Source organism: Culex quinquefasciatus, chromosome 2, assembly GCF_015732765.1.
Source record: "Culex quinquefasciatus strain JHB chromosome 2, VPISU_Cqui_1.0_pri_paternal, whole genome shotgun sequence".
NCBI classification, from domain to species: domain Eukaryota; kingdom Metazoa; phylum Arthropoda; class Insecta; order Diptera; family Culicidae; genus Culex; species Culex quinquefasciatus.
In genome coordinates this window covers 77349851-77362981 of record NC_051862.1, presented here as the reverse complement: position 1 = coordinate 77362981, position 13131 = coordinate 77349851, and the positions used below count along the sequence as shown (strand labels likewise).

The window sequence follows — 13131 nt, the reverse complement described above, 5'->3', positions numbered from 1 at the left end:
TGCCCTAACAAGACTAAGAAAAATTTAAAAAAAACTTACAACAATTGCAAAGGAGAGGGAATAAAAGTAGAGCAAAACTAATAATTAAAAAGTAAATAAACTCTTATTAGCAACAATTCTTAAATATAAATAACACAAATAAATAATTAATATTTTGTGTTCAACTGCAAACTCTCACATGATCGTGGAAAAATCATTTTAATACTCTATATATACTTTTTTTTTTTTTTTGGGAGAGTGATCCAGCCGCACATCGTTGATGTCGAAACCTCTAAACTGGGCCCTCGTCCTGTCACGTCCGTCAGTAGTCTTGTCGTACATTACAACTAGAATCAGATCTGCCAATGAATTAGTACACTTCGACCAAATAAACAATGACGCTGTATGGATCTGACTCTAGAATAAATGCACAGTTGTGTGTTATTCATAAGTCCAAAATGTTCAATTATTCATATAAGTCCAAATTTTCATTTGCGGATAACTACCTAACTTGAATTGAATACAAGATTTAAAGTAACATATCCGAAAGCTACGCTTATCTCAAATCCCCGACATTTTAATTAATAGCAAAAAAAAGTTTTTTTTTGTAAAACCTGTCTGGCTTCACAAAACAAATAAAAATTAATAACAGTTCACATTTTACAAGTCGTGAATTGAAAAAGAGACGACCATTTGATCGTCATAATTCCAGTAGATCCTCGATTCGCAACAATGGTCGATACAATCATAATCCGACAACCGTTAGTTCAACAGATCAACGAACTTAGTCCGATATCATTTCACTATTGATTGATCGAGACTCTACGAAAATTTTGACAAATCATAATGGTTTTTATGCTACTTGAATGAAAATCACCGATTCTGATAGAATTACTAAATTCACTGTTACTAATTTTGTCCCTAAATAACTAAAGGCAAAGTATAACAAGTTGATATTTATAGTAAAAATCCTAAATTCTACAAAAACTAAATTTAAAAAACTAAATAAAAAAAATAAAAAAAATAAAAAACCCGCATCTTAACCTGACACCCACATTAAGATAGGGAAAAATCACATATGTAGCGGTTCATTGTACAAATGTGATATTTCCACTATCGGAGAACCTCCTTGTCTCGATGACAGCTTACCGGCCATCGATTAAGCCCTGAGACTGCGCCAAAGTGGGTTCTCGCAGCATGAAGTGGTGTCCATGTGTAAAAATGGAAGCTTCAGCAATATACTGAACACTTCGATTTTAATTCCACATCGAATCAAATCATACTCTTTGCCAAACAAGCATCAAACCTATGACACTCATTATGACAAAGCCCAGGGATTTTAATACTCTATATATACTTACAATGTTTTTTTTTGTTTAATTATTCATATTTTGAAGGTATCAAACATTCAGACATTAATTTTGTTGGAAACCCTCTTTAAAATCCATTTGTTTTATGCAATACAAATACAAAATATATATTTGATAACTTCACTTCACTTTTCATTAATTGAAAAAAAAATGTTGTCTTAAAAAAAGGTAATACACTCAGTTTTATTTTATGCACAAATGTTTGCAACTGTCAACAGGGGCAACGATAAAATAATAAAGAGTTTTTCAGTTAAAAAAATACAATAGCCTACAAAAAATAATTCTTGAAAAATATTAGTTTGAAAAGATGTTAAAAGAATGTAAATTTATAAAAACATTCTCTTTTCAAAATTGGTAGAACAGCATATTTTTAAAGAAAAACAAGAATCGAAAAAACTAAAAACTCATGTTTGGAATCACGTAAAAACTCAGCATAATCTTTTCAAAGGAATCTTTAAATAAGTATTAGTTTTGTTTTTTTTTTGTATTCACGTTTAAAGGCATTCGATGTTATTTATTTATTGATGTATTTCGTCAAGCAAGAAAGCTAGCTTTCTTTCCCCATGTCCCTCCTGAAAATGGTGATGATAATCATTTAAATTTTATCCAAAATAAGAATCGGTTCGGATTTTCATTGCTAAGAAGCTGTAGTCGGAGTCGCTTTAAAAAGCTAACCGACACCACAACCCTTAAATTTTATCAATGCTTGTTCCTATCACTTAGTGATTACACATTTTTTGAATCCCTTGAATGTGCCTTGTGCAGATTTTGATATCATTCAAACTTAAAATAAATCCAAGCGAGATATAAAAAAACAAATCACACATCATTTTGTAACAAAAATATTTATTCAACTGAATAAAATTCGTGAAAATATTACAATTCAATCGTACTAAAACTAATGCTTCAGTTTCAGCCACCAAACTGCTGCTCCGGATATCCATCGCGCACTCCACAAATTGGATCCTGCGTTTACAAGAAACAATTCATTAGTTCAATCAGGGAGTAATATTTAGTTTCTAAACATTACCTCGCCAAGACAATCGATAATTCCATCAATTTTACCCCTTCCGGTTGGTCAGTCGGTCTTCACTCGATCTGTAATATAAAAAAAATTGTGTTGGTTTATTTTAAAAGAAACTTTTGCATTTAAATTTACCACAATAGTTCCTCCAAATTTATCCACAGTAACATCAAAAACTATCGAACTTCAGTAACGCCAGTAACAGGGAACCTCTCATGAAAATAGAAACAAGAACAAAAACGATTAATCAAAAACAGAAAACACTAACCGCAAACAGTAAAACCAATAAAAGTATGCAACAGCAACGCAAAAAGTACACGTCATGCCGCAAAGCAGAAAAAGTACCAAACTGACAAATTTCGAATGCTCCGATCGAAGCAACCATGGAACAGTAGCCGAACCCGAATTTTGACAGGAGCCTGAAATGTCAATTTTGGAAAGAAAAGATGCCGAAAAATTTAAATTTTGGGAAATGGGTTCAATTTGTGTCGGTGGTTCCGGTTCCGGATTCACACCGGAACCATCTTCCGGTGAATCCGGCACCGGAATCACCACCACCGGAACCAACGTAACGGCTTCGTCACCCAGAAACCACCCCATTGAATCTGGAAGAGAAATCAAATTTACATCCGCAGACGGTTCCACAATCGGTAGAACCGCCGCGGTTTGTTCTAAAGATTCATTTAATAAATTGTCATTTTTCGATGGTTCCGGAACCGGATCCACCGGGGAGTCGGAATTTTCCAAAATATCAAGCGAAAAGTAATTTTGTTCCGACTCCGGTGGATCCGGCTTCGGAACCACCTCGTCGCGTCCGTCATAGTCGGTCGGTCGGTTTGTCACCATCTTACTCGGGGCCTCCACATTGGCCACACTCCGGTCACCTATGCCACCTTGCGCGGTGGCCTTCCGCCCATGTCGGCGGGACTCCCTTCCCCCAACGCAACGGCCCAAGCAGGATCCCATCAGGACCTGAAAGAAAAAAAAAAGGCGAGAAGGCGGAGCTAATTGATTTGTAGGTCTGTTCTCACCAAACGCCAGGAACGGTTTGAGCTGATCAGCAGCGAGATTCGACCTTTATAGCTTCGCGATTGTTATTTGGCGGTTACCATGGGTGCCATAGTTACGGCTCGACCCTGGTGATCGTTGTTTGGTCTGCGTTGGTGTTTCGCCAGCCTCCTGAGTTTTTGCGACGAAAATTAAAAAAAAGTGACACATTTAAATTTTCAGGTCGGTTTCGTCACCAAAACCGTACTCCAACCGTACTCCGTAGGTTTGTCCGTGGAAAAATTGTTTGTTTTGGCAAAACCAGCAGCGGTTCAGAAAGCTAATGGATCAGTGACGGAACAGTGGAACGAGCTAGACGGAACTGTCCTTGTCCTCGTGAAAAGCGCTTTCTGGAACACTGAGAGATTCTAAAAGTGTTTCTGTGTCGTGTTTTTCGTTCCATTGTTTCTTCACCTGGCCTAAGTTCCTTGACCGCTGCAGTATTGCTAGGGAATAATTTTAAATTAAAATATTGCGCATTTTGCACTTTACTAGAGTCTTGCGCAATTATTTTCATCACAGTATTTTTTCATCACAGTGATTTTTCTTCACAGTGATGACGATGATATCCGTTGCTATGGCAGGCTGTTTATTTATTTATTTTTGGAAGTTCAGAAAGCTCGTCCAGCCCAGAGAAAGTGTGTTCCGACTTGTTCCGACTGTGGAATCGCGGTCTTTGGTGCCGGGATGCAGTGGTGTTGCGCCGGCATCTTGGCTTGCGGTAAATCTTTGGAGTCAAATAACGGCTGATGGCTGTTGTTGCTGCTTCGAGCAGGATTCCGCTGCCGGATGTCGAGCGGGTGTTGCTGGGCTTCCGCGCGGCTAGGCGTCTTCTCTAAGTGACGGTATCGGCCAACCCAGCACCTAGCTGATCTGGTTGAACCGAGAGGGGAACCTCCTTGACGATGATGGTTCCGCGCCAGAGGTGAAGATGGTCCGCCAGAGGTGGAGATGTATGGTGGACGTTTTGATGAAGGCAATGGCCCCTACGCACTCACAGGCCTGGACCGACCAAAAACCGTGGGTTGCCGAGGTCCTGCGGATTATTGACTTCCGCCGGGGTACTTCCTTTTCTGGGATGCAGAGCGTGACCAGTACGAAAACGGGACTGACACTGGGACACTTGACTAACCACATAGACGCCTGAATGGCAAAAGATTCCGATCTTTGCAATCGGTGATAAAATTCCACTTCTCCCTTCTAATCTTTTCCGGAAGGAAACTCCACCATTTTCCAATCCAACCCATTTTTGATGCAGTTTCGACGCAGCGCTGTCGAGCCTGTCTAAATTGCAGTGGTACGCAAATCCCTTCGCTGCTAGTGTAGTGTGTAGTATTGTAGATTGAGGAATTATGTTAAAAAGTAAAGGTTCGTTCAAGAACTGAACTGCCTCGAGCTTATTAGAAAAAATAACCCGTGAAAAAAAACCCAAATTGTCAACTACAAGAATCGATCCAAGAACCTTTAACAGACCATCTCAAGACTTTACTGCCACGGCCACCACAGCTTGGTGACTAGATTGGGGTCAGAAGTCGATGCATTGCACTTGTTTTGTTTTGATGGTGTGATAGAAATTCAGTTTGCCAACTGTGATGAAAATAATCCCGCAGCACTCTTCTGAGGTGCAAAGTGCGCAAAGTTGACAGTTCTCAGTCCTGCAAAGCAGTGTGATGAAAAAATCTAGGCCTAGCACGATTGACACAAAACTCTAGAAATTGCTGCAAGGCGCAATAATAATTCTTATAATTTTGTGCTTTGTAAATCTCTCGAAATATTCTCAAACTGACGATTTATTTATTGATTAAATCCCTTTTTTTCTCCTTCCCCCTTCCAGCACCGGTGAATCCGACAAGCAGCACCTGGACTCGTCCTCCGACTCGGACATGGAAGGTCCCAGCCTAGGAATGCCCGGTGCGAACAGCGTCGGCGGTCATGCCCCACCGGGTATGGGAGGCCTTTCCGGGTCCTCGGCACAAAACATGCACCTCGGTGGTTCCGGCCTGGGCATGAGTCCCGGTATCCCCGGTGGCCCACCAGGAGGAGGTGGCGGCGGCGGCCAGATTACGTCCGGAGGTTCCGGTGGCGGTGGTGGTGGCTTGGGCGGACTCGGCGTCGATCATCAACCGCAGCCACTTTCGACGCGAAACAGCAACCTGATGAACATCCCGGCCAGCAACAACAAGGCCCTCGGGCAGTTGTCGTCCAGTTCACTGACGGCGGCCTACTCGCACCTGTGGGATCGCTCCAACATGATGGGATCGATGCCAATCTACGACATTGGAGACTACCAGCATTTATGATTTTAAGTTGTGTGCGAAACGGAGCGATTTTTGTGATTTTTTCTTATTAATTTGAGCGCGCGCGAGGCAGAGATCAGAATAGTACTACGCTGTGTAAAATTTAGAGGTTTATTCTAGCATAGATTATAATCTAGGTCAGCTACAATTTGTCTGCAATCTCAAACACTGTTAGTTTTCGCATATAAGTTAAGGAGGAAACCTGTCTTCTTGAGTTTTATAGGGCGTATTTTTTACATTTTTTGAGAAAAAACTTATCATATCTTATTAGGAGCAAAATAAAATTTCAAGCATCATCCCGCATATATATCGCAATAATATAATCAAAATCTCGTATCATATTAAACATTTGGCATTGAAAATTAAAACTGTCTGTGTCAATATTTAATTGTTGAAAGAAAGCCTCACTTTGTAAGTGATTAAAAAACGTATATAATTATGGGAATATCTGATCAAATTGCTGTGTTGCTCATTACTCGGTAATTTCAGAATACACCCGTCCGACAGCAGCTGAAGACCTACGGAAGACCGCGAGGAGAGGTGAGTGATACTACACGAACCACCTACGGCATAATTCCTCGGGCTCCCCAGGTCAACCATTAGCTACCCCAGATTCTCCGTGCAGGACGCATTGGGAGTAGAAGGTGGATAGAATTAGCAAAAAATCAAAGCAGAGCTAGAGCCACACTTTGAAAGTAATTTGTGAAAAATAAACTGAAATGTCGATACTAATACTTCCCTGCGAACTTGGAGGCCTCTCGGGAGGCCTTCCTTCAAAAGATACAGATTTTTGAATTTTCATACATCATTTTTGTATGGACAGCTGCCAAATTTGTATGGAAAATTTTATGGACAAACTAATGATACAAAATGGCTTCTTTAGGCATACCGAAGGCACCAAAAAAGTTTCAGTCGAATTAAAAAATAAAAAACTAAAATTGAAGAAAAAAGACCGATTTCGTAGAGAACTGCTCAGCCTATAAAGCTTCTACATGTTATTCTTTAACTTACAATTATTATCATTCTTTTACTATTGATTTTTCATACAGTACATTTTCCTTTACTCAGGGTTGTTACGGACGGCGCGGATCGCGCGGATGGCGCGGATGGCGCGTATCGCGCGGATCTGGCGCGGATTTGCTGGCTAATTTTGCTCACGCGCGGATTTCGCGCGGATATCAATTTGATAAACAAAATAATTGATAACGATAGAATTTCTTTCAAATTACAAAGAAAAATATTATTAGGAATTAAATAAATTAATTCTTTTTCGTTGAGTGCGAAAATATCAGTTTCTAAGAAGTTGTTAATGAAGAAAATTTTGTTCAAAAATTATTGATTGTTTTTTTTTCTTAATATGAAACTTCGAAATAATCTTCAAGAAGCGATTTTTTAATGCATTGAGATTTGTTATATTAATTCAACATAACATTACAACTCATTATTTTTAAAACATCTGCCTTACAATTCAAATAAATATCAAATTTTATTAAAATCAAAAGAACAAAATTCGAAAAATTACAGAATTTTAAAAATTTGAAGCAATGAAACTTTTTAGATTTTCTATGTTTTTCAATATAAAAATTTAAATTTTTAAATTTTTGGTTTATTAAAAAAACAAAACTTCTGTTACCACTCTGATTCAGGTAGAATTGATTCTACTCCCAATGGAGCACCCACAGTCGAGCAGTTTTTGACATTTCGCTCCATAAAAATACATTGTACAAAAAGCAAAAACTGCTCGAATGGAAATGTTCCATTTGAAATTTCAGAATTTACATATTCAAAAATAAAAAATTAGAATTCATAATTTGAAATTGTCAAAACTTACAGACTTAAAAAACCTAAAAAAGTACGAATTATTAAATTGAAAAATTACGAAAATGTTACAATTGATTTTTGTTATTTTTATTTTTTAAGGAAAGTTCTTAAGTTATCAAATTAATTTTTTTTAAATTATTAAATTATTTGATTATTATATTATTATATTATTAAAATTATTAAATTATTAAATTTTTAAATTATTAAATTATTTAATTATTAAATTATTAAATTATTAAATTATTAAATTATTAAATTATTGAATTATTAAATTATTAAATTATTATATTATTATATTATTAAATTATTAAATTATTAAATTATTAAATTATTAAATTATTAAATTATTAAATTATTAAATTATTAAATTATTAAATTATTAAATTATTAAGTTATTTAATTATTAAATTATTAAATTATTAAATTATTAAATTATTAAATTATTAAATTATTAAATTATTAAATTATTAAATTATTAAATTATTAAATTATTAAATTATTAAATTATTAAATTATTAAATTATTAAATTATTAAATTATTAAATTATTAAATTATTAAATTATTAAATTATTAAATTATTAAATTATTAAATTATTAAATTATTAAATTATTAAATTATTAAATTATTAAATTATTAAATTATTAAATTATTAAATTATTAAATTATTAAATTATTAAATTATTGAAATATTAAATTATTAAATTATTAAATTATTAAATTATTAAATTATTAAATTATTAAATTATTAAATTATTAAATTATTAAATTATTAAATTATTAAATTATTAAATTATTAAATTATTAAATTATTAAATTATTAAATTATTAAATTATTAAATTATTAAATTATTAAATTATTAAATTATTAAATTATTAAATTATTAAATTATTAAATTATTAAATTATTAAATTATTAAATTATTAAATTATTAAATTATTAAATTATTAAATTATTAAATTATTAAATTATTAAATTATTAAATTATTAAATTATTAAATTATTAAATTATTAAATTATTAAATTATTAAATTATTAAATTATTAAATTATTAAATTATTAAATTATTAAATTATTAAATTATTAAATTATTAAATTATTGAAATATTAAATTATTAAATTATTAAATTATTAAATTATTAAATTATTAAATTATTAAATTATTAAATTATTAAATTATTAAATTATTAAATTATTAAATTATTAAATTATTAAATTATTAAATTATTAAATTATTAAATTATTAAATTATTAAATTATTAAATTATTAAATTATTAAATTATTAAATTATTAAATTATTAAATTATTAAATTATTAAATTATTAAATTATTAAATTATTAAATTATTAAATTATTAAATTATTAAATTATTAAATTATTAAATTATTAAATTATTAAATTATTAAATTATTAAATTATTAAATTATTAAATTATTAAATTATTAAATTATTAAATTATTAAATTATTAAATTATTAAATTATTAAATTATTAAATTATTAAATTATTAAATTATTAAATTATTAAATTATTAAATTATTAAATTATTAAATTATTAAATTATTGAATTATTAAATTATTAAATTATTAAATCATTAAATTATTAAATTATTAAATTTTTAAATTTTTAAATTTTTAAATAATTAAATTATTAAATTGTTAAATAATAAAGTTATTAAATTATTAAATTATTAAATTATTAAATTATTAAATTATTAAATTATTAAATTATTAAATTATTAAATTATTAAATTATTAAATTATTAAATTATTAAATTATTAAATTATTAAATTATTAAATTATTAAATTATTAAATTATTAAATTATTAAATTATTAAATTATTAAATTATTAAATTATTAAATTATTAAATTATTAAATTATTAAATTATTAAATTATTAAATTATTAAATTATTAAATTATTAAATTATTAAATTATTAAATTATTAAATTATTAAATTATTAAATTATTAAATTATTAAATTATTAAATTATTAAATTATTAAATTATTAAATTATTAAATTATTAAATTATTAAATTATTAAATTATTAAATTATTAAATTATTAAATTATTAAATTATTAAATTATTAAATTATTAAATTATTAAATTATTGAATTATTAAATTATTAAATTATTAAATCATTAAATTATTAAATTATTAAATTTTAAATTTTTAAATTTTTAAATTTTTAAATTTTTAAATTATTAAATTATTAAATTGTTAAATAATAAAGTTATTTAAATATTAAATTATTAAATTATTAAATTATTAAATTATTAAATTATTAAATTATTAAATTATTAAATTATTAAATTATTAAATTATTAAATTATTAAATTATTAAATTATTAAATTATTAAATTATTAAATTATTAAATTATTAAATTATTAAATTATTAAATTATTAAATTATTAAATTATTAAATTATTAAATTATTAAATTATTAAATTATTAAATTATTAAATTATTAAATTATTAAATTATTAAATTATTAAATTATTAAATTATTAAATTATTAAATTATTAAATTATTAAATTATTAAATTATTAAATTATTAAATTATTAAATTATTAAATTATTAAATTATTAAATTATTATATTATTATATTATTAAATTATTAAATTATTAAATTATTAAATTATTAAATTATTAAATTATTAAATTATTAAATTATTAAATTATTAAATTATTAAATTATTAAATTATTAAATTATAAAATTATAAAATTATAAAATTATAAAATTATAAAATTATTAAATTATTAAATTATTAAATTATTAAATTATTAAATTATTAAATTATTAAATTATTAAATTATTAAATTATTAAATTATTAAATTATTAAATTATTAAATTATTAAATTATTAAATTATTAAATTATTAAATTATTAAATTATTAAATTATTAAATTATTAAATTATTAAATTATTAAATTATTAAATTATTAAATTATTAAATTATTAAATTATTAAATTATTAAATTATTAAATTATTAAATTATTAAATTATTAAATTATTAAATTATTAAATTATTAAATTATTAAATTATTAAATTATTAAATTATTAAATTATTAAATTATTAAATTATTAAATTATTAAATTATTAAATTATTAAATTATTAAATTATTAAATTATTAAATTATTAAATTATTAAATTATTAAATTATTAAATTATTAAATTATTAAATTATTAAATTATTTAATTATTAAATTATTAAATTATTAAATTATTGAATTATTAAATTATTAAATTATTAAATCATTAAATTATTAAATTATTAAATTTTTAAATTTTTAAATTTTTAAATTTTTAAATTTTTAAATTTTTAAATTATTAAATTATTAAATTGTTAAATAATAAAGTTATTTAAATATTAAATTATTAAATTATTAAATTATTAAATTATTAAATTATTAAATTATTTAATTATTAAATTATTAAATTATTAAATTATTAAATTATTAAATTATTAAATTATTAAATTATTAAATTATTAAATTATTAAATTATTAAATTATTAAATTATTAAATTATTAAATTATTAAATTATTGAATTATTAAATTATTAAATTATTAAATCATTAAATTATTAAATTATTAAATTTTTAAATTTTTAAATTTTTAAATTTTTAAATTTTTAAATTTTTAAATTTTTAAATTTTTAAATTATTAAATTATTAAATTGTTAAATAATAAAGTTATTTAAATATTAAATTATTAAATTATTAAATTATTAAATTATTAAATTATTAAATTATTAAATTATTAAATTATTAAATTATTAAATTATTAAATTATTAAATTATTAAATTATTAAATTATTAAATTATTAAATTATTAAATTTTTAAATTTTTAAATTTTTAAATTTTTAAATTTTTAAATTTTTAAATTTTTAAATTATTAAATTATTAAATTGTTAAATAATAAAGTTATTTAAATATTAAATTATTAAATTATTAAATTATTAAATTATTAAATTATTAAATTATTTAATTATTAAATTATTTAATTATTTAATTATTAAATTATTAAATTATTAAATTATTAAATTATTAAATTATTAAATTATTAAATTATTAAATTATCAAACTATTAAATTATTAAATTATCAAATTATTAAATTATTAAATTATTTTTTGCCATTTTCTTAGTTCGGATCATTTTCGGAGTCATATTTTAGTTTAGAGAAATTTAGAGTAGGAAATAATAGAAATTTCGTGTTTCGATTTTCCAGAGTAAAGTTTTGGCGAGAATTATCAAGCACTAAATACCTAGATTGTATAATTTGGTGATTTATTTTATGGCTTTAATTTTTTAAAATTTTCGAATTTAATTTTTTTCTGAATTTGTTTAAAGTGTCGATATTTAAAGTGTTGTAAAAAACGCTAATATTGTTTCAGAAATGGCAAAAAAGATTCCATTTGGTACAGGTGCGATATGAATCCACAACTGATCAACGGTACTGATCCAAATGCCTTCTGTATTATTCTTTTTTCGATTAAAATTTCATTCATTATGTTACACTCTTTTATTTTTTTTTCGCGATTTTTTTTTATATGGCGCGGATTTCGCGCGGATTGGGTTTTGGGGTCGGCGCGGATCTGGCGCGGATTTTTTCTCGACTTTTCCGTAACAACCCTGTACTATCTATTGTTTTCAACCTTCATTTTTTTCATGAAACAAGTGAGGCCCTTACTCAATTTATGAAATGAAACGATTAACGCAAATATTACTATTGTACTTTTGCTATTTTTTTATTAAATGCTTAGGACCAAAAAAAAAAATAACAAAACACCGCGACAGAAGATTTTAGGAGGAAACAATGCACAGTAAATATCAGTTAAATTTTGAATTCGAACCATAATTAAAACATTTTCTGTTTAAATAAAAGTCGATAAGCACACTATAAATGGTAAAGCGCTTAGATTTACATCAAACCCAAATAACTGTACAGTCCAGACTCGACTATCCGAAGTTCGAATACTCGATGGTTTGTATGGGACTTTGGATAATTTAATCATGGCCAAACACAAATTTGTTTTTGATATTTTTTTTATTTTCTTACTTTTAACATCAAATTTGTGTTCTGCGACCCCATTTTAGTCAAATTTGAATATTTGATCGTCTTTTGAATTAAAAAATGCCTTTTTTAGTATTGCACCCAAAATTCCGAGTCAAGAGATCGTTCCCTCAACATTGGTTGAGGGCTCTGCACACAAATCAAGAGAATAATGCTACCAACTCACACCACCATAACAACTGAGTTCATTCGTTAATTGAAACAATAAATCTCCAACAAGTGTGATATATTGACATCTGACCACTCCTTGTTCACCAAGCTATGGTAATCGAGGCAGTAAAGTCATTTTGTTAGAATGTCAAAGGTCTGTGTTTCGATTCCCGTAGTCGAAACTGTTGATTTGTTTGTTTTGATGGATGATATTTTTTTGCAAATAAACCTTGAAAGAATAATTCTCTCGACCATCTCGAGAAGTTAAATCAACTGAAAAGAATCTAAAACGCATTCATCTAATTCTATAAGAGGAGAAAATCGTGACGTCAGAAATGAACTCAAATCA

The 13131-nt window shown here is 26.2% G+C and overlaps 1 protein-coding gene across 1 annotated transcript in view; it reads left to right on the top strand.

The window, feature by feature from the left end:
• Positions 1 to 5996, top strand: part of LOC6042464 (homeobox protein six1b) — a 61201-nt gene extending 55205 nt beyond the window's left edge. The window contains exon 6 of the mRNA XM_038256709.1: positions 5255 to 5996. Within this exon, the coding sequence (XP_038112637.1) occupies positions 5255 to 5720 (466 nt within the window). The 3' untranslated portion in view covers positions 5721 to 5996. The remainder of the gene's footprint in view (positions 1 to 5254) is intronic.
• Positions 5997 to 13131: the final 7135 nt, after the last annotated feature.